Raw genomic sequence first — 22749 nt, 5'->3', positions numbered from 1 at the left:
TTTTCACATGCAAATGGTTCCTTTTGTCTAAGATTGCAACATATATATATATATATATATATATATATATATATATATATATATATATTATATATATATATCGATGTTGTGGTAAATCAGATACAGATATCGATGCTATGGTAAATTGACACGTGAACATCTCTAAAAAATATGTCTCTAGTGTTTTGTGCATCGATGTGAATGATTCCAGGATATAAGCACAACGTATGCGTCAAAGAGAAAGCAGGTTTTGGCTGTAAATGCAAGAATGACTCGGATAACAGAGATTATGGCATCAGGATTACTGTCCATAAAAAGCAGCCTTATTAAACGTTCCCTGCTCTGGGAGGATCGTTTTAAACTCGGAGGGCCGGTGAAGACCGCCTGGGTCTGATTTAAGTTTCACTTGGTTGTGGATTCCGAACACAGTTGCAAAAGAAAAAAGGGTGCGACAAAATTCATAAAAGTCTGCCGTGTAATTTGCATCGGGCTGCAGTGAATTGCACGACTAGCTTAAGCTCACTTTGACTCTTCCGAATCGCATTCGTTTCCAAGAATGCGCAGCGCATTTCATCGTGCACCACCTTGCGGAACGCCAGCGACTACAACGGTAATCTACACTCCCAGAGGTTGCAAGTTGAGATGGCAATGCAGTCTCCCCCTCCCCCCCCCCTCGCCGCCCCACGTGACAGTCCGCGTCCCTGATCGCTGAACTGTTACGCTGCACTGAATGGCTCCAGCGTGAATGACGTCACCAACGTGCATTATACGCATATAATACGCATGCTTATAAATTCCACGATGAGCACGCATTTGCTCCTGGAACATGGCCGTAATGCCATGAATATCAAAGTTGCAGAATGTTTCATGACATCGTTATCAATCTTGATGGCGTTCGGCCATGACGTTCGGCCGTGATGCTCGGCCGTGAAAGCCGCCGCATCGCCGCTGGAGACATCACGTCAGCGGCACGCCGTGTCATACACCTGTGTCCAACGAGGGCCTCTCCCCGCTACGCCACATGCGCCGACGACAAACATATCAAACAGCATGTTTCACTACCCGCCGCGGTTTCCGCCCACCGCCGGCCGGCGAGCGGCGGCGCGCCCCAGCTGCCGAGCGGGCTGGAGCGTGGGCCGCCGCCAGTTGTACAAACGCAGCCGCGCGCCGGAAAGATGGCCCGATACGGCGCGGCAACCGGGCAGCGGCGGCCGCTGACTTCCCGGCCGGCGCCGATACCATCTAATGGCGCCGGTGGGCAGCCACCGCCGCCGGCGCGCAAACAACGCCGCGCGCCGCGGTCGTGTCGGCGGCGCTCGCTGCCGTGGTCGGACGGCAGCCAGCCTGTTGACAGATCGCCCTGGGAGCGGTGGAGCGGTGTTCGGCGGCGTTGCGCGATGTCGGTCATTTGTCGCGGCCGACGGCCATGTGGGCCGCGTTGCCGATGGCTCTATACGCCTGACGAGCCACCCCTCGAGCGGTTCTGGTTGGTCTTCACGAAAGGTGACCGTGTGAGGTCCGGGGCCCGGTTTCTGCAGCCACACTTACTCCAAACCCGTTGATTTTAGTCCGCAGGTCTACATTCGCTGAGAAGTGACATTGATGAGAGTTGTCGCAGAATCTGGGTCTGAGCCTCCTGATGTCCCGGGCTCGGGCAAGCTGGCTAACGGACAGAATTGAATCCGTCAGAACAATCGTCCAGACCACGCAGCGGCTCACAATGCTAGTATATGGTAACTCGGCAATGCCCTCCTCCTCCTCCAGGTGAACAATTGCAGTCGCACCCTTTAATCTGTTTTCTTTTCTCAGAGACTGCAAACTCACCGGTTGCATTTTCAATGTTTTGAATGTCTTGGGCAAGTCAATTATGCCCACATGCCGGCGCCCAATCGTCGCAATTTGTCAGTATTACGGCGACTTACAGAATTTACAACCGCCTCTACAAATTGCTTTCTTTTTCTGGCATTGAGGAGCCCGAAGCGTATTTCTTACGGGTAAAGTTGAAGCAAGGCAGCATTCTGGGATATTCTGGAGCTGTATGAAAGCTTTTCGCTTTCGGAACTCAAAGACATGCTAGGCAATGTCTGAGGACATAGCGACGAGACGTACATAGGTCAATTCTCACGCTACTGGTTTGCAAATATTATTTCCCGGTTTCAAACCTTAATTAATTACATGTAGATGGTACAGTATTAACAGCCTCATTCCTCGTAGAATAAACAGGAGGATGGAGAGATAGATGTGATACTCCCGCTACGTGCCTTTATTAAAACGAATATACTCATTTCGACCAAGGATGTAGTCGAAATATCACATCTGTCTCTTCATTCTCCTATTTATTCCACGAAGAATAAGGTTATGAAATTAATACTGTCTCATCTATATACATAATGTTCCTTGCAAATGCACTCAACAACTTCATTAACTGCCCAAGTGTTGCAGAGGCGGCCTCAGCAACGGAAACAGTGAATACGACAGGCAATGCACCGTAGTGGCGTGCCGGACCAGCCGGCAGTTTGGCTTCTTGGCGGGAAATTTTCGCCCGGGCGAAGAAAGCATTTTCTGCTTGTTGTAGAAAGGTGTTCGTGTTCGCGGTCAAGTGCACCCAGCCACATTTTCCAGCTAACTTACGGCTGCGCATGAATATAATCACATGTTCGTGGGGATGCTATCTTGACTTGCCATTCAATGCGATGGGCATACACTATCAACGATCAGTTTTCAAGCAACGTCCAACGGATTCTAAACATAACGTCGGACGCGCGACTGCACAGGTGACTTTGACTTGGTTCCACAGACGTATTCTGCAGTGGTACATGAAAATACTCCAGCAAATACGGAATACTCGGGCAAACAGAAGGAAATCCAGCGTCGCGATTATCAGCCCGGGGCAAACAGAGGCCTTGTTTGCCGGCGGCGGTGGCGCGGCCGGCACAAAGGCCGTATCTGCGCCATGATTGTATTCTGATAGCGGGTCGCCCGGTTGACGTCAAGGAGCAGACGTGAGGCTGAGCCGCGTCCCGGGGCGATATTGGCGCGGCGTCGGCACCGGCTGCGCGCGGCAGACCCGCCGGCCGGCCGCGCGCGCAGACGGCGACGTGGAGGCGTGGTCCGTCGGCTGCAGCACGGCGCGGCAGACGCGGCGAACACGCACCGCGCTACGGCCAGACCCGGGTGGAGGAGGCTGGGGAAAGCTGGCGCAGGCAGCTGATGGAGCGGGCGGCGTTAAAAATGTGCTTGGTTAGATGACGGACGGTGTGATCGCTGCCATGGACCCTGTCATACTCTCATGGCACCTGCTATACTGTCATGGCACCTGTCATGCTATATGATCCACTCATGGGGCCACGAACTTACGTCATGCGTTCCGCGATAAACTGGCTGACGTTATTAACTTGGTCTGGAGTGGACGTGCTTACTTATTCTGGCTTGATCAACGCATGCTTTCAGGGGATCCGCACTGAGCAGACGATTCCGCCGACTGAAAACGTTTGCTATCGCCTTCAGTCGCTCTGACACCGAACGGCGCGAGATTGAGCTGTAATCGGCCTGCCGCCAGCCACAGTGATTGCATATTGATGACGCGATAGGCTTAAGGCAGGTATATCGCCAAGTGGGTTCAAATCCCTATATATCTCTAGCATAGTACATGTAAACCACCGCCCTTGGCATGCATGACCCAGGGGGTAGTTTTGCAACGTAAGTGAGGGAGGATGGGCGGGAAATGACCAAATCTCCCCCCCCCCCCCAGTGCACTTATCAATAGGCTCCCTGGATTTGATCCACTCCCCTGTCAACGTTGGGGGCTGTAGAGCCCAAGTTAACGGGATATCACGCCCCTGTGCATGCTTATTAGTACACCTGGTATGTGCCCTGTCATTTTAAGCCGTCTTGTAAGCTATGATTTTGGCATGGTGACTCAAGTTTATAGCCTGGGAACCTTAAGCGGTCTATTCGGTTCCTGGTGAGCAGTTTTCATAAACCATCACTCATCTGAAAATCCTGTATGCCACACTAATATTTTGTAAGCGTAAGTACGCATCCCGAGGATGCGCTTTTATCTCAAATAGTCAAATAGCGGCTATTGTTCGTTAAATATAGAGCAGTGCTTTACGACTTGGCTTAACCATTACATTTCAGGGATTATTACACCGAAATATCTTCGGTAAGCGCTGTTGACATACAAAACAGGTGGACTACAGACAGGCCGATATGGCGTACATGGTGGGTCTCTGTGGGCCGAATCAAATTTTGAACGGGGCGGGCAAGCCGCTGATAAACCTCCTGAATAAGCCGCATCTGTGGTCCGAGCACCACCTAAGGTGTTTTACGTGATGTTGGAAACACGAAGCACTTCGTCCGACTTCATACTGATCAGCACGTGGAGGAAGTTTCACGAATGCTTAAGGTCCATTCCGTTGACAGACTGGAACAGAATTGCTCCGGATTTCGAACCAAGCTATGGTCCAAAGCTCTATGCTAGCCTATAACCAATATCATTTTCACTACAGCGCATTTTCATCATGCGCCTCAGCTAAGTCAACACAGGGGGCAGCGGTGCATCTTGTTTTCAGATGACAGCAACAACAATTCGACAGACCAAGTGAAGTACTTGACACTTGGACAAACACGTGTAATTGCGTACATTTCATAACATATTTTGACAGCCACATACCAGGTCGTATATGAAGACTCCTTGCGTTTAGTTTGTTCCGTTGCTATCGCACTTGAATCCGATTTTCTACATGACGCTGGTGCAGCTTCGTCAAACCTGAGTAAGTGGTGGATGAGGCCGAGCGGGCCTTGCTGGCCAAACCAACCCTGAAAACCTAGACATTAACGCAAACCATCTAAGGACCGGCGCACGGCGTTTGAAGTAGCGCTGACCGCAAAGCCTGATGACGGTTGGGTCTGTTCGTGGTGCATTGATGTTGATGCGAGATAGCCTGGCCTGGCCAGCAACACAAGACCGCGACAGCCGCGGCACTCCTCCCACACAGACCATCGCGAGCTCGTTCTGGACGTCCTATGATGCTCTATGCTTTCGCTACTTGCTTGATTATCGGAGTTTTGAAATACGTGGACTGCTGAGGTCATTTCGTGTCCGGTCCCATGTTTGTAAGAGCAGACTGCTCCCTGTTTAAACGGCAATTTTAACGTTCAAGAGTGCGCCAGATATGGGTGTTTTGCAGTGCGAATTATTACGTTCTTCACGTGCAGAGTTAAGTAAAAAAGGGCGTAAGTAAACATTTACATTTTATTAGTTCCAATGCGACCAAATGTTCTGCAAACATTGTGTCCCTTCATGATTTCCAAGTCGTCAGCCTCTCACTAATACATATCTTGTTCTCACAAAGGCTCATCCTGCAATGCCCAACTTGCAGCTGTAGTTTCCACCACTGACATTGAATAACGTCTCAAAATTGACATATAAGTGTCCAAGTCAAAGCAAGTAAGATAATTTACCTTAGCACTTACTCAGATCACGGTGGTGTCGAGCCATACTCATTCGACTTTGTTTGTACTGATCAATTTCCAGCGTGCTTTGAGTCTTCGACCACGGAGCTCGAGGCATGTCTTGCTGATAACAAGAACATATTTTACGCTGTTGCGTCTTTTTCCCAAAAAGATGAACATGTCCCGTTATTTTCCCCGCCATTGCTTTGTTATTGATGCAATTGGCCGCCGGCAAAGTGAAGAAACTTGGCACCAAAGCAGCGGCCTATTCGTGATAACTCCTCATTAACCATGGTTAGCAGTGTGGAATTCCGTCCCGTTGATCGGTGCAATTCTTCCCCTAAAAGAGTTGTGTTTGCACTCGTGCAGCGCATATGGCCATCGATATCATGGTTAAAAAATAGTTTTATTGATTTATCATAGTTAAAAGCCTTAAATGGACTTTTCACTGCTGCCAACGTCAACAGCTTGGTCAAGATTCTTCCAGGGATATCTTTAAGAAACTGAAAAGATAGACATGTTCCCTTTAAGGATGATTATATTCTACCGCCCCTTTAATTTGGCACGGAGGTATGTATGCTGGCGCTATGAGATGCAAAGCATTTGTAACACGAATAGAGGTGTCGAGAGTCCATCCGCCGCGGTCGTGTCCCACAGTGCATTCCAGCAGTAGAGCGTGCTCTGGCAGTAGAGCATATGTTGGCGGTAGAATGTTTTCTGGCAGTAGAGCGCGCTCTGACAGTATGAACGCCAGGGACCCCAGAATGGCATAGCACAGGCCGCTGTGGGATGCTTGAAGATTTCTAGATTCCATTCTCGTGAGATGTTCCAGCATTCCCGAAGCACTAATAGGTCACAGCACCGATGCCTGGCATTCCTCGGAAGGTCCCATTTAGGTCGGACTTCGGCACGTGATGAGGCGCGCCGGCTGACCGCCGTACCACACGGGAAGAACGCGCTTGTTATATTGTTAATTTGGGCCATAGATACGCCACAGCTTATTTAAAAAGAGAGCTACGTTTTGTGTTACGCGACAAAAATGTCCACAAATTTCTGTCAGTTAACTCCTCCCTGTCTTCAAAGACATTGGTACGCACATCTTTTTAGGAGAGATGACTTTGGCATCCAAAAATTGAGGCACCATTTTCACGGCGGCGGTGGTTCTGCACTCCATGGAAAACCAATCACAATGAACAGAACCAACATGGACCCTTTCCTGGACATTCAAGATCCGTCTGGCCGTGCAAGCGCGTTATTCAAACGGAGTCCCTACAAAAGCAATTCACTTTTAGTTCACCGTTTACACAGCATTAACGTCACTAGCATCAACAACTCGGCGCGCACATTCAGGCCTCGTACCGCGAAACATTCAGCCGACTCTCATCTGTTGACAATGGGCGCGACCTGCCGCCCGTGAAGCGCCAGATCCGCGTCGGATACCTGGCAATCGAACCGGATTTACAGACGAGTAAGCTGCTTCTGTGTGTATTTCGCACGTGATTCACGCGTGCACTTCCTGATCTGCGGTGAGCAGGCGGACGCATTGGCCGCGACTGGCCGCGATAGCGACTTGAATAAAACGTGCGTGGAGAGTGGCGCTACCACACATTGGAAGCGCTCTCTGATCGCAGTCTGACCATCAGGGGCGCGCTCTCAGAGGGTGCGCTCAGGACTCAGCCGTTCAGCGGACGACCTTAGCCGAAACACGGCGCGGCGGGGTCGGGACGCACGTGACCGGATGTGGTTACACCAGCCCCTAGGTGGCAAACACGAGATAACCGCCCCCCCCCCCCGCGCGAGAGGGGTGTCGCCTTCAGAGGCGCCGACGGGCCGGCTGGGGAAACTCGCCCCCTTCGGCGGTCATATACGGAGTCCCGCCCTGTGACTGGGCAGACGGCTCGGTCTCACGCCCGTCCCGAGAGGGCCCTTTACAACCGCAGACGAGAGGGCTACGGACGTATGCGTGGGGGCCGGGTAGTGAGAGCCACCTCTCGGTAAGTGCAGCGATCACTGGCCACGAAGTGAGAGACAGTGATACATTCACTTGTATCGCGGATCAACAGCGAGCCACTGCCGCGCGTGCCCTCCCCGTGGAGAAGGGGCGCTCCTGCTCGGTCCCACGCGCCCACGCTGCTCCACGTGTGCTCCCGTGGCCGGGGAGTGGCGCTCCCAGGTCACACACACACGTGGCGCGCGGCCGCCGCCGCCTCGGTCGCACGGCCCGGCGGCGGCGGCGGCGGCGGCGAGAACAAAGCGCGCTTTATGGCCGTGTTTTGCTCCAGTTGACCGGTGTAACGGCCGGCGGTGAGCGTCGGCCGGCGGCGGCGGACCGCCGGCCGACCTCCCCCCAATCTGTCAGCCGGTGCTGACGTCACAGCGGGGCGCGCGCCCCGCTAATGGCCCGTGAGACGCCCGGCTGGGTGGTGCACGCGTGCCCGCGTCGCCCAGCAGTGTGAGGTAACGGTGGGCTCGCGGCGCCCACGGCTCGGGCGCAACGGTTACGCAAGTGAGATATCGGCCACTGATCCCAGAGGGTGGGACGAAAGAGTATCGATGGCTGCTGGCGGCCCGAGATGATGTAAAGGTGTCGTATGTTACACAGTCAGGTTCCTCCTGTCGATAATTTTCAGTAAGGCGCGTTCATCTCAACAGAATACTGTACCAGCGAAGCCCGAGTTTTCCTGGAAAAGTTGAATGGATTACCTACTTTATCTCGCCGCTGCCGTTAAGATAAAGTAGTAATATCGGCGTCAATAAATCCATGTGAAAAGTGTGTGTGTGTGTGTGTGTGTGGTGTGTGTGTGTGGTGTGTGTGTGTGTGTGTGTGTGTGTGTGTGTGTGTGTGTGTGTGTGTGTGTGTGTGTGTGTGTGTGTGTGTGTGTGTGTGTGTGTGTGTGTGTGTGTGTGTGTGTGTGTGTGTGTGTGTGTGTGTGTGTGTGTGTGTGTGTGTGTGTGTGTGTGTGTGTGTGTGTGTGTGTGTGTGTGTGTGTGTGTGTGTGCGTGTGTGTGTGTTGAGGGGCGAGCGCAATAATTCACCTCTGCTGTCATCTCAAGTTTTGAGGGGTTTATTTTTCCAAGCAACGCCCAATAAAAATTGGATTGAAAAGAGTCTTCTCTCAATCCTCATGTCTACAAATAACCGCGACGGCTTTAAATGATCACAAGCCAAGCTTGACCTCACTTAAATAAACGGATGGGGCTCGACAGCCGACATATTCAGTAAAGTTGCGGTTACCACATTCATTGCAGGTTGTTACGTCATAACCGAGTTTGAGCATCACAGGTAGCACCTGCTGTTTAAACGAAAACATCAAGCAAACAGCAATGACGCCTAAAGGAAGTGTTCCATATTTGTATGGCGCTTTGAACTGAAATAGCCACCATGAAGATCATTCAGTGCTGTTCACAACCACACTCTCTTAAGACCTAAGCCCCTCTAGGTTCTGTGCTAGGCGTCCGTGAAGATGTACAGACTATTTCGTGCAAAGTGGCCCAGACATCCATGATGCCATAATAATGCCATTCAAATTCTGCCATCCGATTGGTCATGCGGCGATCAAGGACGAGAAAGAAACATTTTTGCCTAGTTATTCATACATGGCGTTCGTGACCGCGATTTGGAGGTAGGTATCTTGGACGTCATCTGGCTCTCAATCAGTGTTGTGCAAGGGACGATGACGTGATCAAGCAACGACGCATTGAGGGGCATATTTGCTAAATAGGGAAATTGTGCCGCCTAGAGCAGCCGTTTCCACTAAAAAGTAAGCTACTGGTTATAAGTGAACATATTTCATCATATTTGATTCTTGCTTCACCATCTCAAGATGTGGAACATTCCCTTTGATGGCTTAATTGTTTATCCCAAAGGCTGAATTCTTTAAAGTCCATCCCAGTAAATTCATTGTTCGCCTAAGTCAGTGGAATTCATCCCGACATAACTGGATCACAGGCTCAATACCTTTCGTTTCATCAGGTTACTATGGCATGAACTAAGTGAGCATTTTCGTGCTTCAAAAAATGTTCCTCACTGGTGAACTTTAGCGGCATTGCACGGAGGATTAGTTTTAATCTTTGCAGTGGTGTCTTAGTTAAGAAGTGCGGGCACACACACACACCACACACACACACACACACACACACACCACACACACACACACACACACACACACACAGATATATATATATATATATATATATATATATATATATATATATATAGTGATAGACTTAAACACACTATCTTTATATTCGAGTCTCAACCAATTCGTACGCTTCAGAGTGCTGTAAAGGAAATGGTAAGAAGAAGTCCACGTGTCAGCGCTGACAACTGCAGTTGCGAAAGTCGCGGTTTACCTATCACCGTACCTAGCAGGACGGCGGATAAGTGGCGAAGGCCGAGTTCAGGGAAAAAAGGCCATTGAAAGCTCTTCACTGTGCCGCGCGGCAACCGCTAGTGTTCGAATTCAGCTAAAATGTCAGCCGCGCGCCCTGGAACGGCAAACTACCCCTAGTTCTCAACGAATATGTCGCACTGACACGTTCGCTGTTCCTTCATCTGCCACACCGGCACGACCAACCATCCCGCAATGCAACAACGGCTCCAGGGGTCAGTCATTAGATGGCTTGGAAGCAGGCCGGTCTGTTAAAAGGCGCTCGAGGTGTTGTGCCCATGCCGCTATGCTCTTCCAGAACGGTGTCTGAAATCATATATATATATATATATATATATATATATATATATATATATTGTATCGGGCTATGAGAGCGGGGAAGGACATTGACTGCGCCGTCACCAGTGCAGCTCCACTTAATTTCCGAATGATTTGTGAGTCACAGGATGGCGCGAGCTCCTATGACATGCTGGCATCGCACTGGCGCACAACAAACGCAATATTGTCGTTTGACAGCGCGGTGAGGGCCCCGCCAGAAGTACCAGATTGATGACAGGCTGGCAACTTTACGACAGGAGGCGGAACAAGACGTTCTGAGGCCATCTAGCCCCAGCGAGCGAACGTTCTCTCCTTTCCTCTCCTCATTTCGCAATTAAAATCGTTATCAGTCATCGAAATGAAATCGTCATCAATCATCAGGCTGTGCCATCCACTCTAAAAGCTATCAGGCGAGTCGATGGACGAGAGCTTACCCAGGAGCTTATAACTGTTTCGGTGCATTGGCACCGTAGAATGGCAGGGTCGTCCGTGGTAGTATGTGGTGGCAGTGCCTATGGTAGTATGTGCTGGTAGTGTCTGTGTGTCGTCTGCGATGTAACACGATGAGAGCGTATGCGATGTGATGTGATGGTAGTGTCTGTGATGTAATACCATAGTAGTGTATGTGATGTGATGCGATGGTGATGTCTGTGATGTAATACCATAGTAGTGTCTGTGATGTGATGTGATGGTAGCGTCTGCGATGTAATACCATAGTAGTGTCTGTGATGTGATGTGATGGTAGCGTCTGCGATGTAATACCGTAGTAGTGTCTGTGATGTGATATGACGACAGTGTCTGTGTCGTCTATTCAGTAATTCACACCCCCATGGATGACTGGAAAAGACATTACTTCAGTACAAACCCACGAAAAACAAGGAGAAACATACCCAAGCAACGGTTTTCATACCATAAATCGAGACAGCAGAAGCAGGGGGGGGGGGGGGGGCAAAGGGCCGCCCTCCATGCCTAGGGGCAATCTCCCCTTGAAAAGCAGTCTGTACAGTCGCGTTTGCCCCCATTCGCCCCATCTCCTCAGAGGGTCTGGCAGGACCAATCCTGTATCCATGACGGGCGTGAAAAGACAGCCAGCGAGACAGCCATGCCTGCCACGCCTTTGGGCGGTCATGGATAGACCCGAGGCTCTTACCGTCCATCGCCGCAGACACCAGGCAATTAGTGATCATGCGCGCCAGTCTGCTTAGCTTTGCAACGGACTAACATGCCCATCACTTATATCGCACGCTAGGTAACATTGGTAGTGGGACCTTGGTTTCTGGCATTTGAGCGCAGTTTCATGGGTCACATAATGCTTGAAGGTCTCTGAACATCTTGCCACTAACGCTATTTGGAAGCTTAGGAACGAAAAATGATACGAGTCATGTTCTTAATTGGAGCGCAGTACAAGCTGAGTTGGAAAAAGAGGCTAACATTGTCTTGCACTGTAGAACAAAATAGCCATTCGATCGTATAGATGTAGCAACGGCAGGGAGGAACAAGGGGACCATAGACTTCACTTCATCACAGCTAAAGCCAGCACTGTTTGGATTCTCGGAAACAATTCAACCAATACGTGGGTTTGTTTCCTCAACTTTTCGGACCTCTCTTGCAACTCTGCTTGTAACTGTGCTAAAATTCAAAAGATAGCGCGACAAATGGCATCAGTACGCCAGAGCCACAATGAACTTTCCTCGGACGCAAGCCCGGGAAGATTTTACTTGTTTTGAAGCCGCATGATGCGGCCCTGAATTTCCAAACTACACACCTTTATGCCAAGACGGGCCAGTCTGCATGCACAGTGTTTTCCCAGAGCCTTTGAAAATTGCCAGCGGCAGTAGGCCACAGAATATCGGTTCGGGCCGACGTCGGTGGAGCCCATTCTAGATGACATTGGTGAATTGTTGGGGATGTCAGAGATGATCTAAGGGATTGGATCCAATGGGCGCCTGCTACAAGCATGCTGTCTTAGCAGTGCGTGTATACTACAGCGTCAAGAGATCAAGCAGAAAGCGACTACTAGCTAGACTAGCGGCGACTTTTCCGTTTTTCTGAGTCGTCTGTGACTGAAGAGGCACGGTGATCACTTTTATTTTTGCTAAGGAGCCAATGTAGTCGTAAGACCCTTCGATGCACCCCATCTCTGCAACGAACATCTATCTGGCAGCAGTAATTAGAGGGCGTATAGCGGAAGTCATGTCAGCGAGTCGGGTGCCAAGACGAACCAATCGTCTTGAGGGTGCAATCACCCAACCATTTTGGACATTTCTCATTTCGCTTGGCAAACGCAGGGGACGACCCTGCGAGCTTACTGTGTTGTAACACACACGCTACACCCGTCCGAATCACGAGGACATGAATTGGGAGGACGCAGCCGCCGGCGGATCTTACGGAGGCCGTTGGTCAGCGGTGAGGACGCGGGAGCCGGCAGGGCCGGGGGCAAGCGGCGGTACCGACCACGGCCGTGGTCGAACCCGGTATTGCTCTCGGCAACTCTGGAGAATATTTGAGCTATGGTCCTCTGCCAATTGTCTCCCGAAATTCCGTAAAGTCCCGCGCCTCCGATCAACTGCCTATGAGAAGGAACCCGCTCGAAACGAATAAAAAATTGTACTTCGCCCATCAAAAGCTCACCAAAATCGTCAGGGCTTCGTAAAAAATATTTTTCTCCGAGCTCCAGTTACGTGGTGACCTGGCTTCGGCACTCGATGCATGTCTAGAGACCCCGCTTCACGCCGGGGTTGTACTTGGTACCGCAAAACGACGCGGGCGGCTGCAAAACACGCACGACAGATGTTGAGTGACTTTGGGATTAATCAGACCGAGAAGTCCAAATCCGCCGATTAAAGCTGCAATGGAATAGCGCGGGTATTTTACCAGCTTATCGCCCCAGGTGAGGCGTTTTATCTGAAAGGCTGGCGCAATCTTAAGCTCCACGACGTCGCACGCTACATCGTCAAGATGCCAGTGTCAGCTCCAGAGTGGTGTCGACAGACCGATCGGGGTATTTCAGGGGTAGCTCGTGATTGCAGTTGAGTGACAAAGGCGCCCTACACTTCAGAGCCGCGTAAAATCCCAACGGCATAAAGTGCAAGGAAATGTAAGGACGCCTATATGACGAACAGCCAACAGGAGTCGGCGCGCAGACTGTGTCGTGGAAGTCAGGCGCTCGATAATGACTCCGGTGCACGAGACTCGCCAGCTGGCGATGGAGAGAGCAAATCTTCAGGGCAGGCTTTGGACGCATGCCCACGGTCAGGAAAAGCCGGGGGTCGCCACCACACATCGGGGAGACATCATCCGCTAACAACCTGTGCCACAGCCACCGCATTCTGTACGCTATGGGGCACACTTCAGGCAGCCCTGAAGTTCGGCACAGTACTGGTGTACAGCAGATCGGACAGAGCTGTGGGTGGATTACCGGTCTGGTGTACAGCAGATCGGACAGAGCTGTGGATAGGTTACGAGTCTGGTTTACAGCAGATCGGACAGAGCTGTGGGTGGATTACCGGTCTGGTGTACAGCAGATCGGACAGAGCTATGGATAGGTTACGAGTCTGGTTTACAGCAGATCGGACAGAGCTGTGGGTGGATTACCGGTCTGGTGTACAGCAGATCGGACAGAGCTGTGGATAGGTTACGAGTCTGGTTTACAGCAGGTCGGACAGAGCTGTGGGTGGATTACTGGTTTGGCGTGCAGCAGATCGGACAGAGCTGTGGGTGGATTATCAGTCTGGTGTACAGAAGGTCTGACAGAGCTGTTGATTGGTTACAGGGCTGATATACAGCAGATCGGACAGAGCGGTAGGCAGGTTACAGGGCTGGTGCACAGCAGATCGGACAGATCTGTTGATTGGTTACAGGGCTGGTGTACAGCAGGTCAGGCAGAGCGGCGGTCGGGGTGCGGGGCTGGTCCGCATTACACCGGATACACGGGGTCAAACGTGCGGTGCCCGCTACGAGGCCGCGCAGGCGGCCCCACAGACCAGTAACGCAGATGGAGCCGGCGACATGGTTAGTGCACCGTACAGAGAGCATAGCGAGAGCACAGAGAGCACAGTGAGAGCACAGAGAGCACAGAGAGCACCACAAGACAGGCAGGCAGGCGGAGCCCGTTTAGAGCCGAGAGCGCGGCTGACGTACGGTCGGCGGCCGACTGCTGACCTGGCGGGGGGCGCGCCGTCGACGGGTACGAGTTCCGGTCCAGCCACTCCCAGCTCTCGCGCGCCGGCTGCGGCCGCACGTACACGGCCTGGCCGGCCGGCGGCGGCGGCGCGGCCAGCTCGCCGGTCGGCGGCGCCGGCGCCGGCGGCAGCAGCGCCGCCGCCGAGCTGGCCGGCAGCGCCAGGTCGGAGGCCGTCGTCACGATGCCGCTGTCGGGCGAATCGTTGCGACCGGCCGGTCCCGCCGGCGCGCCGTGACACTGCTGCGGGCTCGGCGTGCCCGGCTGGGCGGCCAGGTGCGACGGCGCCGCCAGGGGCGGGCCCGGCGCGAAGCCCTGCGCGTGCCAGTCGTCGTAGCCGCCGATGACGGTGCGGTAATTGTTCCAGTAGCCGTCGGCCGGGTACTGCAGCGCGCCGCCGCCGCCGCCGCCGCCGTACGGCAGGTTGAGGTCGGCGTAGCCGCCGCCCTGCGCGTGGTGGTAGTACATCGGGTGGAAGCCGGCGTTGTACGAGGCGCCGGCGCAATCGCGGCTCTGGGAGAACATGGCGGCGCGGGCGGCACTCGCGGCTGGGACACGGTCGCGACACACGCTGACGCGGCGACTGCAGGTACAGTTGACTGGCAGCCGGGTCGGCGAGACGGACCGGACAGCTGGTGGCGCCCCGCCCGACGCTGCGGGGCGCCGCCAATCAGCGCGCTGGGGGCGGAGTCTGGCGCGACCGACCAATCCCCGCGCGGTGGCGACGAGCCTCGGTTCCGGTCGATACCATTGATTCGGTGTGGAGGTGAGGCGGCGCTTTCTCGGTACTCGGCGGTGGCGGACAGCGCAAAGAAGCCGCGTGCAAATGAGGACGGGCACGCACAGCAGTTTCCTGTGCTTTATGTAGCCCGATGGCTTTACGGCGGCCTCCACGCACTTCGCGTTATTAGATGCTGACTTTGGAAAGAATGTGCTCCGGGGATACAATGCCGTGAGGTTTTTCGATACCGAACTGGATTGAAGCAGAACGCTGCAACAATCGGATAGTCGGGCATATTTGGGGAGTTGGGTCCTCTTGTTAAGGCTACAGAGACCGCAGTGGAAAGGCTTGGTGCAGAACTATGCGTGTCTGACAAAATTTAATGTGAACACTATGACATTGTTTGGAGAGCGACGGCACACAAATTGTCATTCATGCCACCCTATTTACAAGGAGCTTCCTCCGTGCCTGCTTTACGTTGAAATATGATCCATGGATCCCATGGGAGACCAACACGCTACAGCGCTACTAGCGAGGCAGCGAATGTTCACATCATGATTTAGCATTTTCAGGAGTCCACGTAACCATTGTTCAGACTTCATGAAGGCGCTGGTGCTGACACGTATATACACAAAATGTTTTTCGCTTTACAAATGGTGCATCATGATTTAACATTTTCAGGAGTTTACGTATTTGTTACCATTTTGCAGACTTCATGAAGGCGCTTGTGCTGACACGTATATACACAAAATGATTTTCGCTTTACGAATGATGCTGGGGATCAAAGCAGAATGTATAAAACGTATCTAACCATGTCATCGAAAATGCCCGATCTCGTAATTTTGTTGACGCTCACCTCACATGTTTGTTCTACAACACTCAGTCACGAAACCCTGTGATTCTTACGAACGAGGCTGGAGTGCGAGTGAATCTGACTTTAACTAGGCGGACATTTTTAATCGGAGCGGTCCGGCTCTCGTGCTTTTTGGAAACAGACATAGTTGTAATCACTGATTGCAGCTTCACGCAGTTCCAGTTACGAAGAAACCCAGTTATTCAAAGCTCTTTGGTACCAGTTGTTTGGTATTTGTATGCAAGGTGCTTGATCCGTTGCATTTTTCATGGAACATGTCAATATCAGCACAAACTGGCATCCGCGTTCGATTGATGTGAGTACCGTTTCAGTTATATAATGTACTGTAACGCAGGACACCCCCCATATATATATATATATATATATATATATATATATATATATATATATATATATATATATGTGTGTGTGTGTGTGTGTGTGTGTGTGTGTGTGTGTGTGCACATGTGGTGTCACCAATGTTGCATCGGTGCATGACGCTTTTGGCATCAGATGGCGATGATTGACTATCAACCCCGTGCCTTTGCATAACGGCACGAATGTATCATTTCCTAAACGGGTTCCTATGAAAAGCAACATCCAGACTCCTTACTTCTTTTACCGCGTCGATATGAGTCAATCATCAACGCCGACCTGCGCCCGGGAGACTCCTGATGCACTAGATGGTTCCAAACAGTTTGTTATTTTCTGCTCATTGGATGGCTGCGCCTTCATCCCACTGAGTTCAAAGCACTTGCACAGTATAACAGTCGTATTAGCCTTATTCCCCGGAGAAAACCAGGAGAATGGGGATGTAGTTGGGTTGATATTTCGGCAACATGCCTTTATCGAAACAATAGCAGAAGTGCTATTGTTTCGATAAAGGCATATTGCCGGCATTCACTTGTGCTATTGTTTCGATAAAGGCATGTTGCCGAAATATCAACCAGGCTCCATCTCCATTCTCCTAGTTTTCTGCGAGGAATAAGGCTAATACGACCGTCTTATCTATGTGAAAAATGCACCTCGCCGATGTCTTGAACAACTTACACTTGCACAGTAGTCTAAGGACTTTTCCTGCAACATTTACAGGTTACTCAAGGTTTTGTGGGTCTCCTATTGAAAGTGCCTGACAGTCACGTGCTTTATAAGCAATGCAGTATTCACATGACGAATACATTTGTTTTTGGCAGCACTTTACCAAAGGGATCTATGAACAATCCCTAATACACACTGCAGATATTGGGGCGGGAACTCTTGCTCCAGTTCTAACATTTGATGTGTTGTAAATGACCCTGAATTTATGTAATCGTTTCAGCCATTGGTCTAATGCACTGTTGACTCTCAAGAGCTTCCAGCAGCAAGCGTGACGGACACAATGAAATGCTTCTTATAGATGAACTAAGGCTGCCTCGCCGATATCCAGAACTCGGCTACCTCCAAAACTCGTGCTGATCTGTTCGCACTCCAGCTTCTCTGTTATTTTAGAGAAGAGTGGTGATTTCGAGCGGTAATTACCATTAATAAAGAGCGGCAATCTTCGATTCCGCACGCTCCGAGCCCGCGGCAATGCCGCGGCGCGCCCGCAGGACCGGCCGGTCGTGACGACCCGCCCGACGGCAGCATCGTGACGATAGCGTAACGGTGGTCTATTTCGCCATGGGAATGAGCGAAATTTGTCGGGAGTTTCCTTATGTGACCGGATCTGAAAGTCGTCCCCTCCAGTGATATTTTTCACCTCCACGACACTAGCCCAGATCGAAAACTGCTGTTGATAATGCGCAATGTCACTGGCATGCAAAAAAAGGGTAAAGGGGACATCTTGGACATGAGGGCTTGAAATGGACTGCTGCATTCCGTCGTCCACTTCTTTCCATTGAACAGCATCTTGAAAATGACTTTATCAGAGGCGAATCCAGGGACGAAAAATGGGGAGTGGGATTGCAGTACACGGAGACCTAACCCACCAGCAGCGACCGCCACTTGACGGCCCAGGCAATGGTACACGCTCCAGTTGCGTATGTTTACTCCCTGTCTTCGGAAAACTGCATCTGCAATTCGCCAACGGTATCTGTTCATGCATACTATTTGGCCGCCACATGTTATTTACAACGCACGGCAACATTAGAGCCATAATAAGTACTAATTACTTAGTTCCTTTTCTCCCTATCAGCAACATTTTTTTCCACGAGTGGCCTCGCAGCAGCGGCGTTTTTTTAGGAACACTGCGCAGCAATCAACCAGCAAAACGCTACCTGAGCGGTCGGACGGGCGGCAGCCGACGGTGGCGCGGAATGTGTGCGGTGGGACGACTGTGACATTAACAGAGCCATGTGTCATAAACATAGACTCAAAACACATACAGATATTCACCATTGCACCCAAATTGAACAATGCGCACGTCTGTTTAAGTTTCGTGCCGTCACAAGGCGTGGTCACGTGGGTAAGCTGTTGCAGAGCTGAAAAGTGTGATTTTCTGGAAAATCCAAGTTTTTACCTGCCATCATGAGAACAATCATTGACCTAACAACATAAAAACTAGTACCAATCGTGAGGTCTTGTCGAGACCAGTGAATTAGTGCTTTTTGCTAAGCTCTATCTTCATTACTCTGAGACGCCAGTGGGGAAACGCACCAACGCTCGCCTACCAATCCGCGTCATGAAATCAGGGCGAGGGTGAAGTTATTCGATTACGAGTCTTATTTCCGTAATAACTACGAAGAATGTATCATTTCTTGTATTACGTAGCACAAAAGGCAATTGGTGTTAAAATCTTGCATAGCTTGCACAACATTGAGAATCAACTGGCCGCCATTATGTACGGAAATCGTGCTCTCGAACGCCACATATGTGCGACTTGACACGCATCTGTTTGACCTTGAAAGACACATGGACAGTGGAATGGTAGGATTTAAAAGATCTCATTTTGCTGTCATGGATGGTTGAGTAAGGCAGTAGTGGGGGGAAAAAACACAGGAGACTGGAGATATCAATGCGTTGATATTTCGGCAACCTGCCTTCATCGAAACGAATAGCAGATATTCGTTTCGACAAAGGCATGTTGCGGAAATATGAACGTATCTGTATCTCTATTCTGGTTTTCCTCCGAAGAATAAGGCTATTGCCACTGTCTTATCTGTGTGCATTATGCCCGTTGCAGATGCGCTTCATAATTTTTGTGATACCTGAGGAACCTTGAAGTAGTCTGCATGGAACAGCCTGCACATCTTCGCGGGCGTGTAGCTAAAAACCAGGGGGTTTTGGGCCTTAAGAAGTGCATGGATATGAGCTGCATGAAATGCTCCTCAAGATGGCCATTTCTGTTCAAAACCCATGCAAATGAGAAACTCTACCTTTAAAGCATGCCTTTATCGTCATCGTAATGTAATGTAATGTAATGCCATCGTATCGTTATGTGGAGGCTCGCACGACGTCTAACGGTTAAGTTGGACGGCAGATGTTTCCTGTGGGCGGTCAGTCAGTCTGTGGCACGAAGTTGATATCACGGTGTCACATGGCTAATTGCCTGAGACAAAATTACACGAAATTCAGAAGGGCAATTGTCTATTCCGTGTCCATGAAACAAACTGTGCTTGGGGATGGCTTCAGACCTAGAGCCAGTTGAGCAAATGCTTCATTCGATTCAATTTTTTCTACCAAAGCTGTGTTGCAACGTTCTGCCCGGAGTTGCTGCAACGTGGCCGAGCTCAAACGTCTCTTGATGGTGTCGAAAAGGGCGCTTTCGTTCCACAGGGTAAGCTTAAATAAAAAGCTAATAAAACAACATTGTTTTCTGTAGAGTGTAACAGCGCTTTAGAGTGCTTTGCCAACTAACTCTGTGTAATAGCTCGTGTTCTGTTCCCGTTTCAACAGACTCACAACCCATTTGACATCAAGACTGAACACGACACCATGCCTCCTCTTCAGTGCGACGCGACGCCTCCCCTTCATCATGACGCCACGCCTTCTCTTCAGCGCGACGCCACGCCTTCTCTTCAGCGCGCCGCCACGCCTTCTCTTCATCATGACGCGACGCCTTATGTTCATCATGACGCGACGCCTTCTCTTCAGCACTCGCACGGGCGTAACTGAAGGGAAGTGACGGCTGCGCCCGACTTGGACAGGCTCAATCACGACCTCACTGCTGCGACTAAGTGACTGCTGCGACTCCAAGATCGTTTGCCTTGGGTTAAAAAGCCTGTATCTTTAATATGACAATATGCTGCAAGTTCTATTAGCAAAAACATTCAAACGAGCATCACCCGCAGGTTATTTAGCTTGCTCTGAAAAAAAACAACAAAAGAGCCGTTTGAATGTTTTGGCCGTTTGAGGCTTCTTAGCACACAGCTCTCACAATCGGTACGTACGACGTTCACTGGCAAAGCGTGGAGTATGTGGGGTTGTGCACCTGGCATGTCTGTTACTATACTTTCGGGGGGGGGGAGGGGCATGTGCCCCTCACATGCTGACTCGAACTCTGCGCTCCCTCTGAGCCCTCTCATTACATATGAGGAGAAAAAGGAATTCTGGGCCAAAGGCCCACAGAGACGTTTTCTAAACTTTTAATGCACTTAGCACCTAGACTCATGCTATGTCCATTTTGTACCAACTAGTATCTCGCAGCCGCCTTATAGTTGCATCATGCCAACTCCGTCACATGGTAAGCCAGGCTGCAAATGTTTGGCATGTTTTGCACGTGTTGATGCAAAACAATTGACTGCAATGTGTGGCAGCTTTCAAAAGCGCAGGGTGGCCCAGATTAAAGTTAACCTAGTCATCTCACAGTTATGGCTGAAGCGGCATTCAATTACAAAATGAATCGCAGAATACCATCAGCGACAGAGGTCATCAATGACTCCACACCCGCCAAGTCATGAGACAACAGGTGCTCCAGATGGACCCCGTGGCGGCCCAGAATGCGCAACAACTGAGCATGCTGCAGGTGGTGGGCTGTTGGGTGGATTGAGCACGGTAATGCACCTTATTTTAAATCCGGTAACATATTTTTGATACTTCTTGTCTTACCACCGGGAGTGTAAATTGAAGTCGACCAAAACACGGAGAAATGTCAGGTTTTAGGGACAGGTTAGAATAACCAAATCGGCCCATCCTCCCTCCCCCCCCCCCCCCCACAGCCACCGCTGATCGATTCTAGAAAATGACACCCCTGCTGTGTATGGCCCAAATTCAACTGCACCAGAATTTTGTTTTCCCACTCTCCCAAAGCCACTCAGTCACAAACATGCCTATGGGGATACTGGGGGATACCTGAAATAGAAATCCGTGGGGACCGCAGTCGGTGAGGCCCGGTCATTCCCGACAGGAGAACGGCCCCAGGTCATGAGTCCCAGTCATCCCCGACGGGAGAACGGTCCCAGGTCATGAGTCCCGGTTATCCCCGACGGGAACGGTCCCAGGCCATGAAGCCCGGTCAGCTCCGACAGGAGAACGACCCCAGGTCGTGAGTCCCGGTCATCCCCGACGGGAGCGGTCCCAAGCCATGAAGCCCGGTCAGCTCCGACGGGAGAACGACCCCAGGTCGTGAGTCCCGGTCATCCCCGACGGGAGAACGGCTCCAGGTCATGAAGCCCGGTCAGCTCCGACGGGAGAACGACCTTTGGTCATGAGGTCGCCGCTGAGTCCGGCCGGAGTCGACAGGGCGGGGCCCACCCTTCGGGCGAAGACACGCTTAAAGCCCCGATCCAAATGTCTCAAGATTTATGTTCACTTGAAGCACAACTTGATGGCCTTCTTAGAAGGAACGTCGGCTTTAAACACCCAGTTACCACGAGATTGGCGTAAAAGCCTAAAAATTATCACATTTTCAAGCGATTCATATACTTCTGGAAACTGGGTCTAGCAGACCTGGAGGAGAGCGTATCCAAATAAATAAAAATCCTAGCGATATCTCTATGCCGAAACCAACCCAGAGAGTAGTGCAATACAATACATCAGATCACATCGTACATACCAAATCAAACAATGCACTTGCAGTGAAGCCCTATTGAAATGAGGGTTTTCACAATTTTTGTCTGAAACCGATCTAAAATTTCATACACATTTTCTCATTTAATTCATTACATGTTCTTGCACGCCCAGACTTCCTACTTAACATGCGTTTGTAACGTTTCTTCTGACGTTCGTTCACGCTTGTTGCGCTACAGGGTGGCATAGCGTTAAGACGTACATATATCCTAGGTAAATAATACAGTAGGGCTTAAATGTCTTCACATGCTTGGCACGCCCACCTGCATCCATATGAAATGGATGACGGGCTGGGTTAGGTACCACTTTCTGGAGAAATACCTGTCCTCGCACAGGTTTAGGTGGGAAGTCCCGTAAATGTCATGTAGATACATCAATTTATATCACACAGTACGACTCGGTGCGCTTTGTTTAATCATTCCCAGGGTTCCTTACCCAACCTCACCTGCCCACATTCTCACAAACTTTGGTATAATGGGGCAAAAAAGTAGATCTTGGCGTCCGATTATCTCTATGTTATTAATGCAGAAATAGATTGCTAGAATAATGGAATGGGTGGATAGCGTAATGTAACAGCTGATTACGAAAGGGTAGCGGCTGTGTATGGTCACCAAGCAACCCGTGGGTAGTGGGCGGTATAAGAGAGCACAGAGCTGGGATGGGGGAACCAATGCACTCAATGATCCAAACACTTAGCATTGCACTTAGAGCTTTGTGTGAAAATGAGGCTAATTCCAGCCCCTATTCCCGCAGCATTCATAGCTGCGGCATCCAGCGGTGCCGCAGCTGCAGTCGGGGTGCTACAAACAGCTGCCCTAACCCTGGTCTTCCTGCAGCTGCATTC

General features: G+C 50.8%; 1 protein-coding gene across 1 annotated transcript in view; it reads right to left on the bottom strand.

Moving 5' to 3' along the window:
• Nucleotides 1–14871, bottom strand: part of LOC119094317 (homeotic protein caudal) — a 42543-nt gene extending 27672 nt beyond the window's left edge. Inside the window, exons 1-2 of the mRNA XM_037217388.1 lie at nucleotides 14656–14871; nucleotides 14328–14394 (exon numbers count right to left, since the gene is read on the bottom strand). Coding sequence (XP_037073283.1) covers nucleotides 14328–14394; nucleotides 14656–14871 — 283 coding nt within the window. The remainder of the gene's footprint in view (nucleotides 1–14327; nucleotides 14395–14655) is intronic.
• Nucleotides 14872–22749: the final 7878 nt, after the last annotated feature.

Source organism: Pollicipes pollicipes, unplaced genomic scaffold (genome assembly GCF_011947565.3).
Source record: "Pollicipes pollicipes isolate AB1234 unplaced genomic scaffold, Ppol_2.1 Scaffold_4002;HRSCAF=4701_pilon_pilon_pilon, whole genome shotgun sequence".
Classification (NCBI taxonomy): Eukaryota; Metazoa; Arthropoda; class Thecostraca; order Pollicipedomorpha; family Pollicipedidae; genus Pollicipes; species Pollicipes pollicipes.
This window is presented reverse-complemented; position numbering and strand designations above follow the sequence as displayed.